The sequence below is a fragment of the Tenebrio molitor genome, chromosome 9 (assembly GCF_963966145.1).
Source record: "Tenebrio molitor chromosome 9, icTenMoli1.1, whole genome shotgun sequence".
Lineage (NCBI taxonomy): Eukaryota > Metazoa > Arthropoda > Insecta > Coleoptera > Tenebrionidae > Tenebrio > Tenebrio molitor.
The window spans coordinates 3,578,028-3,598,210 of NC_091054.1; the positions used below are offsets into that span (position 1 = coordinate 3,578,028).

Genomic DNA, 20,183 nt, shown 5'->3' on the forward strand with positions numbered 1-20,183 from the left:
GTCTGTAAGTGTCAGAACAAGTGTCAGAAAAAAGTGGGGTTATAAAAGAAAACTGTTGACCGTCATTTTGGTGGTAGTTCATCGTGTTTTTTTTATTTTCATTTTATTATTTCGCTCAAAAGGTACGATATGGTAGTTACGAGTACAACCTTTCTATATACCGTGTGTCCCAACGGTTTGGCAAAGTAGATTTACTAAGTTAATATAAGTTCTTTGAAAAATGTTATTATTCCTTGTTATACATACAAGTTATGAGCACGGTTTAAAAATATTTTAGATTATACAGGGTGTTTGGTGTATCGGTGGCAACACAAACTTATATTTTTTTAAATGGAACACCCAGTATTTTTTTGCGTTTTTGGAAAGCTCTCGTCAAAACAAAGAGGAAGATACCACATTTGATGGGTCTAACTTCTGCTGTTAGTAAACTATTCGCTCTTTTGTGTCCGGACAAACCAAATTTTAAAAATTTGTAAAAAATTATAACAGATGATAATTATTTAGGTTAGGTTTTTTAAAACATTGTAAATATCGTCAATTTTATTGCCTTGTTGAAAAACATTAATATTTTTACTTAATTACGTAGAGGGCGCTTCAAACGCAAACTCTTTATTTAGTCAATTTTTTTAAATGGAACACCCTGTATTTCTATATATCGTTGGATAGCTCTTTCAATGAGCGTTCAAAAGATATAAGGTGTTTGGCATCTAAAATAAATAGTTTATCCACAAATTTGGATAACTTGTTTATTGTGTTTTTTTTTTTGGAAAGTGTACAACCGCCAATTTGTAAGGAATACAACGCACTATTTGTTTCCTAGATATTTTCAAAGCCTACGTGCTAAAAAATAAAAACCAATTTTATAAGTTTAACATTATTTAATGCAAAAAATTTTCAAAATGGCCACCGTTTGTTTGTTGGCAAATTGCAAATCGATAGTAACATACATCCCTCAAATGTCAGTCAGTACAATTGAAACATAACCAAATTAAGAGAAAAACATTTATTGAGATGTCAAACTTGTCAGTGTCTAAGGTGCATCGGAAAACAAAAAATGATCCATAGCCAACCCTAAGTGAAAATTTTAATAGTCACCCGTTATATTGAGGGAGAGAAATGCATGATTTTTCCTAAGGTGCAGTTTGTACAAAGCACCGAGGGAAAAATGAGCATTCTCTCCAGAAGTATATATACTATTTTTTTCACGGTAGGGAGTACAAACAGCACAAAAATCTCAAATTTTAAGAATAAAAAAATGATGACAAATGAGTTGTCATCTTTCGATGAATTTAATGGAATTAGTAGTTGCCTTGACAACACAATTAGATTTTTGTCACAACAGTCAAAAAAATTGAAAACTCCCATTAGATTTTTGTCACAACTGTCAAAAAAATGAAAACTCCGTAGGGAGCAAATATTTGCAAATATTTGCTCCCTAGGGAGAAAATGCTCTACTTCAGTCACGATGTTGACATCCGAAAAGTTGATTTCTACTCCCGATCGTGAAAAAACAGATTATAACTGGTTTTTTAAAATAAAACACATTATAAATTGCACTTTTTAGTCTAATTACAGTTGACTTATTGCTAAATTGATTCTGTATTTGTCCAGTTGCAGACCACAACGTTACAGACCTGATTAATTTCTACAAAAGGTTATCACCTTCATTATCAAGGGGTCAAAAAACGTAATTCGTCCTTGACTCTCTTTCGGAGAAGAAAAAGTTTATAGGGAATTTGCCGAGTTACATCCGCTACTACCACACTCCTTGCACTCGACTCCTTGAATCGAATTAGCAGGTGCCCCTTGATATCTTTGTGCCATAAATTTGAAAGTTTCCTTCATTAAACCACAACCACCCGGTGGAATGCACCCCTTGATCACTATATTATGAGATTTGCCTGCAAAATCCCAAAAGTTACTTATTTGAAAAATGTATCGTTTTTTCCACTACCTACCAGTGCCAACAACAACAGTATAACAACGAAGATCCATGTTTGTTGGTACCTTTCTGTTGCCATATCCTTGGGCTCGCAACATGTTGGTCATGTACACATTGCAATCTTCCAATTCATGTGTCAGTTCTTCCATATTAGCTGCTCGTAAAGCGGTAAGGTTTGTTGCATGGCAGTTAATTGCGAGAGCTGCAAGAGAAAATGTAACAAAAATTTCTATTTCTTCCAACACTAATGTTTTTACCGCATTTGATCGAACACAGTCCCAGGAAGAGCAAAGCAAAGTATCGCGACATTTTTGTTCGTGTGTCAAAAAATATAAGACTTGCAAATAAACGGTCAGCGAGTTTATATATGTTTTGGTCCAAGTGGGAAAAGGTTATCTTCAAAATGTTTGTTGAAGATTAGTGGGAATAAGCGATTGTATTAGCCCGAAAAAGTGGTAATATTTGGGGAAACGGATAATGGGTCAAAGTGGTCAGTGATTATGACAGTGGAAAAACCAAATTGTACTTGCTCTGCATCCAAATTAGAATTAAGTGTATAAAAAATTGTAACACAACAGATGAGAATGAGACAAGTATGGATGTTATTTATTTATTTTGGTACAAAGTGTATAGCAAATTATGTGATAATCACAAAACAACAACTTAATAGTTATTTATGTGACGCGCTTAGTAAATTAATCTTTACGGGCGCGCGGCACTTGCGGGACGAGTGACGTAAGAAACGAGTCTCCATAAGCCAGTAAGCTGCATTGTTTAATAATATTCTTGCAAGAATTAAAATTGTAATTTTTTTCGTTTTTTGAGGTGAACGATATTGTATTAAATTAACATTAATTAATGAGTGAATAATAAGGAAATGAAGAATACGGTAAAAATGATAAAAGCTTAGAACCAACAATAGTAACCGTTCAGAATTGGAACGAAATGATTTTCATTCGCCTGTCGAGATTTGCTCTGAACTAAAACAATTTCTAATTGTCCTCTCTTTGTCCTTTCGAAGAAGAAAAGGTTTACAAGGAATTTGCCGAGTTACATCCGCTTCTATCACACTCCTTGCACTTGACTCCTTGAATTGAAAAAGAATCTGACCCTTGGGAGCTTTGTACCATATCTTTGAAAGCGTCCTTCATTACACCACAACCACCCGGTGGAATGCACCCTTTGAGTACTATATCAGATCTGTCTGTAAAGTCCCAAAAGCTATTTGTTTAAAAAATTCATCGTTCTTTTCACTACCTACCAGTGTCAACAACAACAGTATAACAACGAAAATCTTCTGATAAAGTTCTTTTACCAAATCCTGCGTCCAGAAAGTTGCTCATATACACGTTGCAATCTTTCAATTCGTGTCTCAGTTGTTGGATATTACCTGCTCGTAAAGCGGTAATGTCTGATGCATAACAGTTTATTGCGAGCGCTGCAAGAGAAAATGTAATAAAAAAATAATTTCTACTAATAGTCATGTTTTTACCGCATTTGATCGAACACAGTCCCAGGAAGAGCAAAGCAAAGTATCGCGACATTTTTATTCGTGTACCAAAAAATACTAGACGGTCAGCGAGTTTATATATGTTTTGGTCCAAGTGGGAAAAGGTTATCTTCAAAATATTTGTTGAAGAAAAACAGATTTTATTGGACTAATAATCGGGGAAACAGATAATGGGTCAAAATGGGCAGCGATTATGAGAGTAAAAAAATCAAATCTACCAAAACCTATATCCAAATTTGAAATTATGTCCAGAAAAAATTGTAACGCAACATACGAGAATGAGATAAGTGTGGATGTTATTTATTTTAGGTGTTAATCGCAAAACAACAATTTAATGTGTAATAGATTTGTGACACTAAAGCGGTGTCTACATTTTTTTGAAATGGGTACATTGTTCAAAATCAAAATTCTAAATGTATTACGTTACGACGAATAGTCATTTCATGACTCTTGAATAACACCGTGTTCTTAATGGGCACAGGAATATTTCTCTGATGTTTTCTTATAAAATTGACAAGAAAACCGAAACCTAGTAAGATTCTCAAGTTTTTTTTTTAAGAAGTACCAATACGTATATTAGGTACAGAGATGTTAGATACTTTAAAAACAATTAAAACAGTAATTTATGGGACAAGTTCATAAAGTAGTACTTATTTTCAGTATTGAGAAGTTTAACTGCACGAGTGCGTAAAAAAAACCTTTATGCATGAGCTCCATACAATTTTTTCTACGACTCCTTGCAATTAGAAGGACAATCAATATCAAAACACAATTCTAAAATTTGACGTCTCTAAAGCCAAGATAACTTCGATTGTTTTCAATGTACTCTTATGATTCGGCTATTTGGGTGCATCTACATATTTGCTATGTATTGCCAGAGTGAAATAATTACAAGTGACAAGCTACAGTACTTCTTCCATGCTTTCTAATTATTTCTCTATTACCAAAAACAGATGTTTTGCGTAGGAAAAATAGTGAAATATAGTACAGTTTTTTGACAGAAGAAGAAATAGTTATTTACGAACCGAGTGCGAGAAGACATTTTTCGCACATGAGCGCATTTGAGGCACAAGCGACGAAGGAGCGAGTGCTACATTTGTGCCGAAACGTCTTCGTTGTACATTTTTTTTTAAACGAACATTAGCATTTTTACAATAGTTCCCAATTTAGTGAATAGATGGCGCTTGCCCAAGTGTCAATCGAATTAATAGCGATTTATTTTCATTCTTTCGAAATTTGCAACATCCAAATTGGAGAAATGACGTTTTGTAAACCAGATTTTATTATTATCAAGTCAAATTATTTTCAGAATGTTCAAAAAGGTCAATGCTTTTTGGATGATTTTGACGCACTAGTGCGCGAAATCTACGTTCGCGGTTAACTGTTGCGTTTGCAAAATGTTATTTTGAGATTATTGAGTTCAAAAAACAAATATTCTTGCGAGAATATCATCTACTAAATTAACATCAATTAATGAGTTAATTAATGATAAATAAATGAAGAATAGGATAAAAAATCATAAGCTTAGAACCAACAACGAACGAAATGATCTTCATTCGTCTTTCGGGACTTGCTCTAAACTAAAACATTCTCTGTTTGTCCTCTCTCTGTCTTCAAGTTTCTCGATAGAATCCAGTAAACATTTTTTCACACTCATATCTAAACAATGGAGTGACTTTAATTCCATGAATTTATTAACGTTTCAACTGTTCTTTTAAGTTGTACTTCACTTCGTATATTACATCATTTGGTATTTATATCCGCAATAAAAGTGTTTAAGATCATACTTTTCCGGTAATTTTCACAATATATTGTACAGTCTGACGATAAAATTTAATGTATTCTTCTCACATGTGCCTCTAAAAGGTTTAGTTTAGTCAAAGTTTTGATAATAATAAGGTGTATCAGGATATATTATTAGTTATTCAATATAGTCATAGTTTATCCTCATATCGGGTGTTCATTTAAATTTATCCTCAATATTGGCCTTGAAGAGCCGATTGTGAACGCACCACTCGTCAGTATGCAGAGTAAAAACAACGCAAAAAGTGAGGTTAGATTTAAACAGCTGATCCGTGATCTGTAATCCGTGGTGCATTCACAATCGACTCTGCATTTCTTCAACGCCAACTTTGAGGATACATTTAAATGAACACCCGATACCTTGTACAGAAGATACGAGGATGGTCTATCCATTACTATTTCCGGCGTAAATTAAAGAGACAAAGAAACCTATTTGTCAACACGGCCACCTAAGGCATTATTACATTTGCTGCAACAAAGCAGTGTTTTGATGCTCTTACAAAATTATTTTTGTTATCTCCTTTACCATTTCTTCGTAGTCCGCAAAATGAGCATCACGAGGGTGCTTTACTAACTGTGCGAAAAAAGTAGACCTAAGAAATACGAGGAGTTCAGTATCCTGAAACCTGCGTAATAACAGAAAAGGAAAAAATCTCTCTCAATTTCCCTGGATTTGTTGTAACCCGATTCGTTCAATTTCATTCCTGTCCTTGACAATTTCTTCCAGTGGTAAACTCGTTTTACTGCTCGGATCTCAAAAAACAGTCTTAAAAAACCACAAGCGTAGCGAATTAAATTGTAATGCTTTCAATAATTATTTATGCAACGAGTTTCTGTGTAAATTGGGCTTTTCTAATTGCCCGAGGGACAATTAGAAAAGCCCCATTTTCCCAGAAACGAGTTGCATACAAAATTTTATTCTTTGAAACGACGTCTCTGAAACTTCCAAATCTTTTTAAAATGGTTTCGCATTTGCTTTTGACAGTTTTGACAAATTTTTCAAGACCTGTCAGAAATGTGACGTTGAATGTGTTGTCTAGGGCAACGGTTCGTTATCTGCTGATTTTGCTTTAGGGCAGTTAAGAGGCAGTTTACAAAGGAGAAAATGAGAATTTATGACAGTTGAAAACAATAAATTAAATTAATAATCTTTTTATTGTCACAGAAACGACTAATTGTGCAAAATAATTAGGTACTATTGCGAGCATGGAATTTCGGGCAGCAATTTACCTACATGTCATTAAAAAAACCCAATGTAGTCTAAGCTTTATTGTCACAAATGTCATAATAGTTAATTTTGAGGGAACTTCAAAATAAACTGTCACAATTATGCACAATTATTTTACATTTTAGTTATTGATTTCCAAAGTTTAATAAAAAAGACGGTTTAGTTTTCAGAAAATCACATCTAAGCACTTGCAGTTTTTCAGAATTGACGAAGGAAATTTGCAAAATGATATGAGGCAATAGTAGATATTAAAATGAGGTTATTAATACGTCTAGCACCTAAAGCCTATTTCACATTTTATATCAGTCAAATTTCAAGTCTGCCCGAAATTCCGTGCTCCCAGTAGTATTGTGCTGACCAGGAATACAAAAAATATAACAATAAGAATAAAAATGTTATTCCAACTTAGTAATAAACCAGATTTTCTAAATATAGTAAACCTAATTTTTTTAGATATACTGGTCATGGTGATATTTATATTCATTGCACACTAAAATAGACATGATGACATTGTCGTGTATTAAAATTTATAAGAGAAAGGAACTTAACTTTTCAATAGTACACTGTTACAATGTTGTTTTTGAATTTTTGTTTTGCTTTAAGATATATATCTTATTTCTTCTTTCATCTTCATTAGAAACAATTTGATTATTCTTGGTAGTTTAGACTTTCGTAACTGTTAAAGTTACCAATGAAGATCTTCTATTTAAGTGTTACAAAGTCAAGGTCACCTAGATTTACAGCTACATCGACTGCATCGAGCATCGAGGATTATTTGATTTTTTGATCATTTGTTGTTACTCTAAAAACGTCCGCTTTTCGTCGAGAAAATGATAAAACCTTTGAAGACAACAAATAGCTTTTATTGCCTCAAGTATTTTTACATCGCACTTATTAATTTATAATAATAATACAACACTTATTAACTTTATGGTTTTTAAACATTCTCTCTAGCAAAAATATTTCCATTTTCTTCCCAAGTTTTAATAATGTTTATTTTTGTTTTTAACATGTTTTGCAACAACAAATTATATTCTGTATTAACACAACCGAATTAACACAAAACAACTAATAATCACCTAGTGACACAATGTTGACTAGTTATTTAGGTAATCAGAATGAGTCATACCTCGAAGGTTGCCGTAATCTATAAAATTAACATTAATTCCACTTGCAGCACACGAAAAAACTTACTTAGACAAACTTTATTCTATAGGAAATGATTCAACAACAAAATAAATTAAAACACATCACTTCATCAAGAGGACGGCGACGAAAACTCCTACAAGGCTGAACCAGGTGAACTTCACGCTCGTGCCGGCGTTGCATCCGTCGGAATCGCAGATCTGACAGTCATAGTCCGTGGGGCAAGGTACTTGTCCGTTCTTGTCGGGAATGACACACTTTCTGATGGCTTTGGTCGTGTCGGATGCCCCTAAAGAGTAGAAAAATTAATCCAGGAGAAAGTACTGGTGCCCGGGGGTGGTACCTTTCTTGATCTGGCGGCTGCACCGCGAGGTTGTGGGGTTGCCGCACTTGATGAGGGTGGCATCGTCGACTTCACATTCGGTGGTTACAGTCTTGCAGGTGTAGCAGTCCAGTTGGTCGTCGGCCACTACAAAAACGGAAGAATTGCTTGAAAGTGCTATTTTGGGATGTGGGTCAGGAAACTAGAAACTAGGCCGTCCAGTTTGGAAATATATGGAAGATTGTACTCACAGGTTTGGCTGATTGCCAGACAGATTACTGCCAAAATTAGAACCAACTTCATTTTTGTCGTGTCAGTCGAGCGCCCACAAGAACCTTCTGTCTAGCACTCTTAACTGCGCTGTTGTGCGACCGAAATGTTTACTTCGTTCTATAATAATGGTAGGAGTCTTAGTGCCAGAAGGTCATGTGACCATATGGTCGGGTCTATTTCTTTCAACTGGCCCGCTTACAAAACGGAAACTCTCGTCGGTTTATTTACATTTATAACGTTACAGAGCCGTACCGAGATCGTGTCTTTGGAATGCAGCGCGAAGGGAAGGGCATGATTTTAATTTGGGCGAGGCGTGATCGGAAGATTCCCGAGTCCGGTTCTGTAAAGTGTATTTGTCGATGATGTCATGTCCTTATTTTTAGAGCAAAGTTGATGTAATGTAGGCGATCAAAATTATTACTTTGAAGAAATGTAGGTGGGTCGGAGAACGCAACCAGCAATACGCGGGAGTGGTGAACAAAATAAGAGTATGTGGAGTATGTTCAGCAAGACTGCACGGTATGGCAACATTTTTTATTCATGGATTTAGCAATGGTGCTATGGCAGGCGTCGCTGCTTGGTTGAAGATTAAAAATATTACTGACTAGAGTTATCAGTGACTTCTTTCTAGTCATATTTTACATATTTGACCTATGTCTATACAGGGTGAGTGAACTTCTCCTTTGAAGGTATCACCAGAGTGTTTGGGGGTTCTAAAACATCAAAGATCTATGGCTGAAGAAAAGCTTCATCAATTGCAGGAGGCAAACTTTGTAAATTAAATTAAACTTTCAAAAATTTTATTTTTATTGGCCCATTTTTTTTCTCGGAAATTTAAGAACATTCGAGCGTTTCCTTTCCCCTTGTAAGATAGCAAATCTTCGATATCTCTCATTGTCAAATTGGTGAATTCATCGCTTCACGAGCGCCGGTCAGACATAACCTACAATAATAATTTATAATTCTTCCTCTAGGGAACTCTACTTTTCATCATGAGCAGTATGTAGCAATCATACACTTTTCGGGACAGTTTGCTGCGATCTGCGTCAATTCTGGTGGTATGCATTTCGTTTTCAATGGCATCAGACATTCGCTAAATATTAAAACGTAAATAGCTAACGATTACAGCTTACAACTGTTTACTTTTTAACACTGAACGGTAATCTTGCGTTATTTTTGATTTTGACATCTGACATCGATATCCATGCCTTGGACACGCCCACAACGGGCGACTCGTGATAGACCATAGTGGAACCGGTTAAATATTGGGTAATAAATTCGTTATTTCGCTTTTTTAGAGGCTTTTCTTTAATAGGGATAATTTAATTATTAAGTATTTCGTGTAGTTGGTAAATAAATCATGGCAAATGCTTCAAATGACCTTACATTTGACTCGGTCGAGACGCCTGTGGACACCTCTACTCCTAGGACTTGAAGTACTTACTTCTACTCCGCTCGGAAAAAAATGCTACTAACCGTTTCTATGGAGGTACACAAAGGCGCGATTATTCATTATATTACGCTTTGGAGCGATAATAAACACACATTAAGTATATGTTTAAAATTGTTTGGCGACGACAGCTTTGTTTATGTAGTTTCCAATAAAATCGGAATTAAATTTTATTATATGCAATGTGCAATTTTGTTGAAATATTTCTACTTATTTCTCTATAAAAATTAAACCGCTGTACATTTGCAAGTATTAAAAATTACTGCATATTTATGTTTACTTTTTCGTTATACATAATTCATTATACAGGGTGTCTCAGCTAAGAATTTCGCGCCTAATATCTCGGTTATTTGCCAACGAATTTTTATGAAATTTAAAATGCAGATATTTTAGACCGTGAAGGTTCAATTAGTAATAATAAAATTATCTCAAGTTAAAAAATGTAATTTTAACACATGTTTCCTTTATCGAAAATTATGCGCGATTATTATTATATTGTTAAACATTAAAAAATAGGGGTCTACACAAACAATTAACTAAATTTCTTGTCTGATTCAACGAAAAGATTAGATTTTGTCGTTAAAAATTTAATGTAAAATTTGAAAGTATTTGAGCAGTTACCTTTTGAAACAATTGATGGTTAATTGCCAAGCAACATTTTGTACACCCTTTAAAGTCTGTCAAAATTGGGCGCGCTTTATAAGAAACGTCAAATTGTGAAAATTTATTGAAAATACTCTAAAAATAGACTACAGCGGCAGAAATTTCAATATTGTTGAAAAAGGAAAAAAAATTGCCTATGGAGAGTGTCGTAAGAACTTCAATGACACAGTTCGTTTTCTCGTGGAACACTCTCCAAATGTAGGCTTTACAAAATGTAAGGTTAGGAGAGTCGTCAATTTATTTGAAGACACAGGAAGCGTACCTACGTGAACTTAATTACCTTGCTAAAATATCCCGATCATGTTTTAGTCCTTTAGGGAAGAATTAAAGCATCCAGTATAATAAATTACGTCCAAATATTGTCTTTAACTTTGTAAGTGTTTGTAAGGTTAGCAAGATAAACGTCAAATATGTCACCTGCGCTTCTGCGAAAAGGGATGACCAAAATTCTGCAAAATTGCGCGTTTGTTTCATACGCGTCTACGTTTTTGCATTTGCAGCCACGTTTAACACAGTTTTTGCTTTTTTCTTGCAAACCAGACGTCTTTCAAGGACGAGTTTTTCCCTACAGCATTTTTTATTGACGATCAATTTTTTATGTAAATTTTAATTGATTCAACATTTTAAAAAGGCATGTAAAAATTACGTTTTTAAGACTTGGGTGATTGCATTAATGGGATTTTATTCTTCACCGTCTAAAATATCTGCATTTTAAATTTCACAAAAATCCGTTGGAAAATAACCGAGATATGTATTAGGCTCGAAAGTCTTAACTGAGACACCCTGTATAACTCATATGTATAATGTGTTAATTTGTTTCAACTTCTTTGTTTTTTGTCAAACATCTGTTTCATCGGGCTTAAGCACAAAAGAGTGCTTTGCTTTTTAATTTTCTCAATAGAATCCATAACTCATAACTCCCTCTTTTATCGGAGGATTTTAATTATCTATACACCAAATTAAATGGTTGTGAATAGGCTACAAAAATGGGTTAATAAAATCAAGTATAGCCCCAAAAGGGTTCAAGGCTAAACTGTACTACTACTACTGTAATAACTTGACGTGACCTGGTATATTACATCTACAGGGTGTTTCAAATGAGTTTATTTTTGGTGTTTGGTGTCTTTAATGTTATAAATTTGAAATTCCCCAAATTTTTTAAATGATTTCACAGTATAATACCGTGCGATTGAAAATAAAAAAAATCGAAATGGCCATGATTAATACACTTCAGTTGGCAGCACGTAAGAATTTAATTCAGATGTCATTAATTACAATAGTAAGTGTCATTCCGGACTTTCAAGGCACTTATCAACAACTTGCCTTGATTATTTTGTTTTTCCATACCTGAAAAACAACATGTTCAAAAACAGGCCTGGCACAATTCCCGAATCAATGCAAGTAATTAGTGATAACTGCAATTTAATTGATGTCCCGACTTTGCGAAGGTCATTTGAAAACATGAAGCGAAGGGAGTAGCATTATGTTTGGAAGCTGAAGGCAGACATTTCGAACATTTACTCTACTTCGTAAATACGACTGGAGCTCCTCATGATTCTTTTACAATCGACAGGTCACACATAATGCACCCCTTTATGAAAATCAAGATTTCAACGTTTTAACGAATTGCCAACTGAAATTTTTAATCAGCCAACTCTAATTCTTTTTCTCGATCTCACGGTATAACGTAAATTAATAATCCCATTAGGAATAAAATGGAATAAATTAAGATTATGCTTTGTATTGAGTCACTTCTAACTTTTTTTTGTTACCCATGAAATTAATAGATAGGATTATGTCATGGTCGTTGCGGAAGAATTTTATGGCATGCCCACATAACAGTGGCAGTAAAATATCTAAGCATCTCTTTATTACATTTTAATGTGATTTTTATAAAATAAATTAATCTTAAGCATCTTAACGTCTAATAAACTTTGGCTTAAACATAGTAACATTTAGAGTATTTTCTAAAATGTCTGCACCGTATAAGGAACGATGCATATCACTAAACTACTGGTTCTGAATCAACTAAATATGGCTACGGTGACCACTTGGTACAAAAAGCACTAAAAACGGACATTTTGTGAAAAAAATGTAAGTGATAAACGGTACAATTTTGTGCAATGGATTTAAATTTTTTTAACAAGAACTTCACAAATATTTGAAATACATAGATATGTAAAATGTGCTGTCATATTTTCAAAAATTTGGCAAAAATTAATTTCACAAGGGGCACATAATGCTATGGAATGAAAACGAAAAAAAAAACAAAAAAATTGAATTAATTAGAGAATATTTGACACATTATAGTTACTGCAAGTAGCACAAAAGTTTTTAAAAGACTGACGTTTGACAGACTGAGTATTAAGCATGATTTACATTTTTTGGAAAATATTTTACACAGAAGAACAAAAACAATGCAACATTTATCATTATAGTGTTACACTTCAGTTACACTTCTATATAAAAAATAATCCAGAAAGTGGACATTTCTATTAAAGTTTTTAAAAATGAACGTAACTAGTTTTGGAAGAATCTTTGCTTCAGGTCTTTCAATTTTTCCCACAGTTAAAAACGTTCAATTTTTATTACTTACATCATCATTAAATTGTTACCCAGCCGTAATAAATTGACGTATCGAATATCATAGGCGCCTGCTAATTTCGTCTAGTAAAAATGAGAACCTGTCAGTTGTTGTTTTTTTACTAAGTTATGTTGTCTTCTTGTAAAATTTTGTTCAGATCAACAGAAGCAATCCGACTGTTTGTGCGGAAATCCAGCTTTTTAACATATGACTTTGAAACAAAATTAAAAATAAATCACAATCGCTTTATAAATATACAGCGACGAAAATAACGACGACTAAACTAGACCAAGCGAATTTCGAAATCGTTGACGAATTCGGCGAAGTGGTCGTGGTCGAAGTAGTCGATGGGATGGGGTCCCCATTGCATAGCTCCGTGTCGCAAACGAAGCAGTCGTATCCGGCTGGACACGGGACGTTTCCGGAATTATCCGGAATGACACACTTCCGGATGGCCTTGGATTTATCGGCGGCGTCTGCAAAGTCCAAACCAAAACGGGGGTGAAACAGGAAATGCAAATATCTCACTGTACACACCTTTCTTCACTTGTCTGCTGCATTTGCTCGTGCCCACTTTACCACAAATTATCCCTTGCATCTTGCTCTTGTCGCATTCTTGGGTCACTACGTTGCACTGGTAGCACTTCAATGTGTCGTTTGCTGTCACTGTGGTTGAACACGGTGTTAGGAATGATCGATCGCACAGGACCAATTTGTTTGAGCAAATAAAAAAAATTACTCACCTCTCTCCACAACCAGGACACTGATCAAGGTTAGAATTAGGAAGTTTCTCATCCTGGATCGGGGAATTTCTGTCAGAGCCTTTTCACACTACACGCTTTGATGTATTTTTAACAAGTAAGGTATCATCCGACAAATTATCTTGCTGTGGCGATGGTAGGAGTGCCTGAAGGTCATGTGATCGTAGGGTCGATTCTTCTCCTGGATGACGTCGCTACAGAGTAAAAATAAATAGGATGGGGTTGGTATTTTGCAATATGCTTTCCGGATCATTCGCTTCGATTTCAGTCACATATTAAACAATTAAAACCAATGAAAGTGCTCTAAAAACACTGGTTTTCATTACTTGCAGTCGCAGTTCAAAAAAAAAAATTTAATAAACACAAAATCACAATAATAATACAAAATTATACAAAAATATTATTAGAGTAAGTTCTAATTTCCAGGATTTTTTTATACAGGGTGTACCAGAACTGGCATATGATTTTTTAATAGCGTATTCTGGAGTGCAAATTAAAACTACATTTGAAAGAAAAAATGTCAAGGGTCGTAAGGTATTTAAATGAGAGACGATTGAAATTAACCAATCGCGTTAAGCTTTCTTCAGCATAACTCTCTAAGGTACTGTCGGGAGCAAAAAAAAACTGGTCGTCAAAATCATACTTTGACGCAATGGAAAATGCTCCATTGTAAAACGGTCGTAAATATCATACCCTATCATCATGTTGTATGACACTAATTGTCATACTTTTCTCAATTTTTTGACATTTTGTTGACATGGGTATAATCAGGCAGGGACATTTTTTTAATTTGTGACAATTTAACCAAATTTTGAAATGATGTTGACCAGAATTTTTTGCTCGCGACAGTATATAAAGTGATCAGTGATCTAACCAGTTTCTAGCAAATAATTTATATTGTAATATCTATTCACTTTGATTGTGACCACACGAAAAACATAGTAGGCGCTGTTTAGCTGTGTGCTGCATACGTTTTGTTTTACACTAAATATTTGTGTGGTGTGAACATGATGTGAAAATGTCAGAATTGTCAAAACTTGACCATGGTAGTAAAGCAATGATTTTAATGTATTTATCGATATTAATAATGGAAATCAATATTTGAAGTAGGAGAAACTAAAAACATCTGTCTGATTCTGTGATCACGTCTGTTGAAAAGTGAGGTTATATCCAGGTACAGATTATTTAACGTAAAACCTTCGAAATCACCTCATTCAATTCTCGATATTAATGAAGAACGAAGGAAATGGTCATTTGGCAGTAAGACAAACGCGAAAAATGCCTTGGGATTACTAAAGTTAGGTAATCAGAAATTTCAATTAGCATTGATTGATACAAATATTTTCAGATAAAAACTAATCAGACAGAAAGTTTAAAAAAATGATTTACAGGGGATGAAAAGGCAGAAGGTATCAAACTACAACACTTACTAGACAAAATGTACAACAAAAAAGCACAAATAGAGTTAACTTTATTGGTGATGTTCGTCTTTGTGAATTGTTTTCCCGTTGGCTTCAATAAATGTCTCGAAACAAGTCAATATTAACCTTTTGGTCCCAACTTTGAGAAGACGACGTGGCATTTTCTTTTTGAATTGTAAAATTTTGTACCAAAACTCAATTTTATAGATATGCGCACAATGTACGTCGAAAAACGTTTGCGCAAGTCGTTCTCCGTTCTGTGGTCTTCTGTGAGCGTGACGTTTCTGTCAAAATGGCGCCTTCGAACGTTGCCAACTGCGACTGGATTTAGTGTTATCTAAAATTCCCTATCAATAACCTAGCAACTGAAAAGTTACTAGGGAGTGGTCACAATCAAAATGAATACATTTTTTTTTATTATTACAATGGGAATTTATGTACGGTCGGTGGACAAATAAAACTGGGACATTTAAAATTTAATCTGTGTAAATCAGACCATTCAATTGTCAATATATTTGTCAGTGTCTATATAATATGTCATACCAAAGTTAACATATTTGTGACAAAGCCGTAATTAAACGATGCAAATTTGTAAATTTTGACTTATGTGATTGATATTTTTGTCCCAGTTTTATTTGTCCCCCGACTGTACATATTTTAATAGCAGAGGTAATTTCGATTTCTTCACTCTGGAACAAATGGGGTAAATATTGAGTTAGCAAGCGATTTTTGAATAAAAATTCAAACAAAACAATTGCTTGATAAAAAAATTATTCAAAAAATAGAAATCACGCCAAAACAGCTGAAAATGGGCATACATTATGTAAACAAAAGTGGCCTTAAAATTAAATTTTACATTTATATCTAGTGTTAGAAATGGTAGTTGCCATTAAAAAAAAAAAATATCACTAGTGGCACAAAAGATCGGCCAAACTTTTAGGAATTTAATAAAAAAAAATCAATTATTTATTTCCAATGGTTCAAGAGTTATAAAGTGTTTAATGAAGCCCTGCAACCCCGCTTTTTTGCGAAAAAGATGACAGGTCAAAAACGATGACAGATAAGTGTTGGCTAAAGGGCGTTCTAAACTCAGAATTTAACGTAGAATCGAAATTTGAAATCAAAATGGGGCCTTTCCGTTTAAAAAACAAAGATGGCGTCGATTTCCGGTATTTCCGTCACCATTTTAAAAATATTTTATTTCAACTTGGAGCAGTGTATTATAGTCGGTTACGAATTTTCATATTAATACGATTTTGGAAAATCAGAAAGTTTCTAACGAACGGGCTGCGTGAATCACCATGTATGTAATTTTTTTCTCATTTCTCTTTTTTCTTTTGTATATTTTTTTCCATTGAATCCTCTTAGGTCCCATCAATTCCTTTAATTTGAGACATTTATCTCTAGCCCAATTGAGTGTTGTTGCTGTTGGATGCTGTCCAAGAGGAGACCGTGCAGCTTAGGCTTTTCCAGCTGCGTAGAACATACTACTACGTTTATGAGGGTTGGAACGGTTGGGACAACCCATTGCTGTTGGGCGACATAAATGACCCAAATTATTGAAGGTTCGGAAATGGGCCCTATTTAAGCATTTCTTACTGCGGTCCAGATTTGATAACCCTCCACACAGTTGATTATGCAGTTTCAATCACTTTTGCAGTTTTTTCAAGGGCTATAGTGCCTGTGGTTCATCATCGGTTTTTCAGAGGTGTTTACTTTTCAGTTTTACATAAAAATTATGTAACATTTTAATTTATAGACTTCTGAAAGCGAAAGTTTCAGCAGTATAAAGTGTATATCGAAGAAATTACACTTTGACGTTGTTACTTTTCGGCAGTAATTTAGCAAACTTCACTTTTAACAACTTGTTCGACGTTAATTGAGTTTTAAGAATCACCTTGAAGTCAAATCGTCTTAAATTTAATTTATGCAGTTGCGAACTCTTCTATTTCACGCTTCAATTAGAACTTTTTTTTTTTGGGGAAAGTCCATGTTTAATTTTACAAGGTCACCTGATTTGCTTTAAAGTTAATTACTTTGTAAACATAGGCATTTTGGTCTCATCAAACCTCAAGACCAACTCTGATTAGACTTTAATTAAAATTTCAGGCCATGTAGACAACATTAAGTGCATAAAAAAGCTTTCTGAAGGTAAGAACATGACGTAAACATTATTAAAAATTAACTTAGCTTTGTTTAATCTAAACCGATTAAATAATTAATTATCTGTGATAGTATACAACTCTGTCATAACATCTCCTTTGCCTTGAAGCTAATAAATAAATCAACAGTTTAATAATACATACATAATTATTTATGTAGCGAATATCTCAGAGTGAATATCCTTTCAAATCTTTCTCGACACTCTTTATGTCAACATCGCTAACATTATAAGCTCTTCTATTAAAAGAACTTGCAAAATACAACATAAATATTTTCAATAGTTACACAATGTAAAATTGAGACTTGAATGTCGTAATGACATACGTTACCACACTAGTACGGTAATTTGACATTTTACCGCACTGTGTTAAAAAATGTTTCTTGAACCGTTTGTTTCATATAAATTTGTGAAAATAAGTGAAGATGATATTTGAAGGGTTTCAGTTCTGGAGGAAAAATTTAGATGATCTAACAGACTAACGAATAAGAATAAATCACAACTTTATTAGAGGTAGTTGTACATTTACATAGTAAATTCAACATTTATATAAAAATTAGACATTTAGATATATTATACTTCCATCTTGTTTTAAACGACTATTCCGTAACGTCATTGTACGTAATGGGGTTGGTATAGTTGACAACATCCACATACAACGACATAGTATTATATTTTTTTAAATGTAACCACATATCAGGGAATTTCGATCACATCAAAGAGTATGATAATAAACAGTTCTTTGGTCATTAAAGGTATCAAGTCGCAAAAATCTTAGCAAAAACAAAGGAGCTAGACCGATTTAACCAACAAATCGTAGATAAATAATTTGACATTTCTGATTCAGAATAAAAGAAAAACAGTCTGTGAGCTTTATAAAAGCAACGGTTTTAACAAAATGAGATGTGACACCTCATCTCTAAATTCGGGAACAGTGATAATGTCATTTGCCTTTTCCTGGGGATGATATTAACAGACGAAGAGAAGCGCCGCCAAAGCTCCAACAAGGAAACCAAAGCTGGCGAATTTCTGGGCGGAGTTGCATCCTTCTTCGGTGCATTCGTAGCATTCGGTGTCTACGGTGTGCAGAAGCTCGTTGAGCAAGGTCCTCATGTCACTGCATCCACCTGGAGGGATGCATCCGTTGACCGACACAGTAGTGTCACCTGTCAGACCGCGCTAACTATAAATCAAATGAAGAAAATAATTTGAAATCTTACCTTTTCTGGCGATCACCTTGTAGCACCGATAGTCGCTGATTTTAGGCACTTGCGTCAGTTGTACCGTCTGCAAGCGCATGATATTTTGAATGTCAGCTGCGCAATCCTCCAAGGTGGTGAAGAACTGGCCGGTGAGCATCTGTTGGATGTCGGTTGCGTAGCAGTGCAAACTGTCACCTGGAAACAAGACGTGAGGAGATTGTTTGTTGATAGAAATGTTTTACCATGGTCGACGGTGAGGAGAGAAATGGTGAGAAACAAAGTCAGATATTTCATGCCTGCGACTCGCAGGAATGAAAGCATCTGCGCAACTGACTGTGAAGAACGGGCAGCAGCGATCGATTGCTGAAGGATGCACGGCCTGATATCTCATGTCTGCGGCTTGCTGGGACGACAGCTTCTGCGCAACTAAACAGAAGAGCGGAGCCGCAGGGCGAGGCGATCGATTGCTGAAGAGGTCTTAAGCCCCAGCATCACCTGTAGAACGTGTTACGAAGATGCTTGAACCAGCAAACACTCATGCGAAGCTGAAATGTCAATTTGTACAAATACAAAGTAGGCAGAGGTCTTGGATTTTCTCATGGGCTATGAGTCATATCTGCGCAAACGACAGATATCGGTCTCAAGTGGGCGCTACAAACCGACTGGAAAACATCGTCATTTGTTACGTTAGTGTCATCTCTCTCTCGTCTATTTGCCTTCTCTCAGATATTTCCAAGGTCACAGCCCATGAGAAAATCCAACACCTCTACGACGTAAAAACACTTCGCTGGAATCAAGTTTAGTTTCAAATTTTTTTATTGCGCAGTTAGGGTTTTACATTCTTCTAACTATACTTTAGTGACGTAGACTCTAAGGGTAGGCGTTCACTAGTTGGACTTGTACGCACCGAACGGGACAGGTTGGTCAAAACAAAGTCAAAAAATTAAATTTTGGTTTTTGTGGAGCTGTTGCTAAAACAAACTGATTTGAATTTGCCTTTATTTCTTTCTAATGACAAGTATGATTTATTTTTGAACCTAATTATACTAAAACCCTGAAGTAAAGTTTACAAAGGAGCTTGTACGAATTGTGTTGATTTTAAATTCAGGAACGACGAACCAATTTACGACATAAAAATTGTTTCAAATGTGTTTTTGCAAGGATGCGTACAATGTAAGTTAGTGAGCGCTTGCCTTAAGGTTGTGTACGTAGTCGCCTCGCCTTCTGACATTTAATTTCTCCTTTTGACAACGATCGCTGGTGAAATAGGGTGAGTCCCCACGCCACCCAGGTTCTAGACGGTTTTAATAAAGCAGTTAGTAAGAAAATATGTAATTTGATGTCTGGTTTCTTCAGTAATGACTGTTTCGTAATTGCGTAAAAGACCTTTTTTACGGGCTGTTAAAGAAACTGTACTATATTTCACTATTTTAGTGCGGGAAACATATGTTTACAGTACGAGGGGGTTTTGATAAAAAAGTTAGTCTTAGTCATTTTTAATAAACAAAATCAAATGATTACCATGGAAATTAAGCATAAACATGCGCAAAGTTTGATGTTAAAAGGATATTTTTTGATTTATAATTTTTCTGTAAAAGTAATGTCGGATAGAAATTTGAATTTTGACAAAATCGAGTACCACTCAGTGAGCTGAAGGGGTTATCTTGTAAAGAAATGTTGACAACATTAGTTTTACGATAAAAAAATTGGGTTACGG

At 34.7% G+C, this 20,183-nt stretch overlaps 3 protein-coding genes and 1 long non-coding RNA gene across 4 annotated transcripts; all 4 read right to left on the reverse strand.

Moving 5' to 3' along the window:
- Positions 1–988: 988 nt before the first annotated feature.
- LOC138138679 (uncharacterized) lies at positions 989–2,352 on the reverse strand. The gene is made up of 3 exons (XR_011162071.1): positions 2,200–2,352; positions 1,959–2,144; positions 989–1,901 (listed from the first exon to the last, which is right to left on the reverse strand). It is a non-coding gene; the product is annotated as an uncharacterized lncRNA (long non-coding RNA).
- A 5,321-nt stretch (positions 2,353–7,673) lies between these two features.
- On the reverse strand, positions 7,674–8,418 carry LOC138138505 (uncharacterized). The gene is made up of 3 exons (XM_069058483.1): positions 8,203–8,418; positions 7,973–8,098; positions 7,674–7,918 (listed from the first exon to the last, which is right to left on the reverse strand). Exons 1-3 carry the CDS (start codon positions 8,252–8,254, stop codon positions 7,734–7,736), a joined length of 363 nt encoding a protein of 120 aa, XP_068914584.1. The 5' UTR covers positions 8,255–8,418; the 3' UTR covers positions 7,674–7,733.
- A 3,781-nt stretch (positions 8,419–12,199) lies between these two features.
- Positions 12,200–13,850, reverse strand: LOC138138660 (uncharacterized). The gene is made up of 3 exons (XM_069058661.1): positions 13,665–13,850; positions 13,459–13,587; positions 12,200–13,397 (listed from the first exon to the last, which is right to left on the reverse strand). The coding sequence occupies exons 1-3, from the start codon at positions 13,714–13,716 to the stop codon at positions 13,168–13,170; spliced, it is 411 nt and encodes a 136-aa protein (XP_068914762.1). The 5' UTR covers positions 13,717–13,850; the 3' UTR covers positions 12,200–13,167.
- Positions 13,851–17,750: 3,900 nt separating this feature from the next.
- LOC138139122 (uncharacterized) lies at positions 17,751–19,164 on the reverse strand. Its single transcript, XM_069059293.1, has 3 exons — positions 18,709–19,164; positions 18,485–18,661; positions 17,751–18,430 (listed from the first exon to the last, which is right to left on the reverse strand). The coding sequence occupies exons 1-3, from the start codon at positions 18,785–18,787 to the stop codon at positions 18,234–18,236; spliced, it is 453 nt and encodes a 150-aa protein (XP_068915394.1). The 5' UTR covers positions 18,788–19,164; the 3' UTR covers positions 17,751–18,233.
- Positions 19,165–20,183: the final 1,019 nt, after the last annotated feature.

Coding starts and splice junctions, on each gene's coding strand:
- LOC138138505 (XM_069058483.1), bottom strand. CDS start 8,254: ATGAAGTTGGTTCTAATTTTGGCAGTAATCTGTCTGGCAATCAGCCAA. Junction 8,099..8,202: donor TCTGGCAATCAGCCAAACCT/GTGAGTACAATC, acceptor CCGTTTTTGTAG/TGGCCGACGACCAACTGGAC. Junction 7,919..7,972: donor CAGCCGCCAGATCAAGAAAG/GTACCACCCCCG, acceptor TCTACTCTTTAG/GGGCATCCGACACGACCAAA.
- LOC138138660 (XM_069058661.1), bottom strand. CDS start 13,716: ATGAGAAACTTCCTAATTCTAACCTTGATCAGTGTCCTGGTTGTGGAG. Junction 13,588..13,664: donor TGTCCTGGTTGTGGAGAGAG/GTGAGTAATTTT, acceptor GTTCAACCACAG/TGACAGCAAACGACACATTG. Junction 13,398..13,458: donor CAGCAGACAAGTGAAGAAAG/GTGTGTACAGTG, acceptor TGGACTTTGCAG/ACGCCGCCGATAAATCCAAG.
- LOC138139122 (XM_069059293.1), bottom strand. CDS start 18,787: ATGCTTTCATTCCTGCGAGTCGCAGGCATGAAATATCTGACTTTGTTT. Junction 18,662..18,708: donor TCTCCTCACCGTCGACCATG/GTAAAACATTTC, acceptor TCTTGTTTCCAG/GTGACAGTTTGCACTGCTAC. Junction 18,431..18,484: donor CAAGGTGATCGCCAGAAAAG/GTAAGATTTCAA, acceptor GCGGTCTGACAG/GTGACACTACTGTGTCGGTC.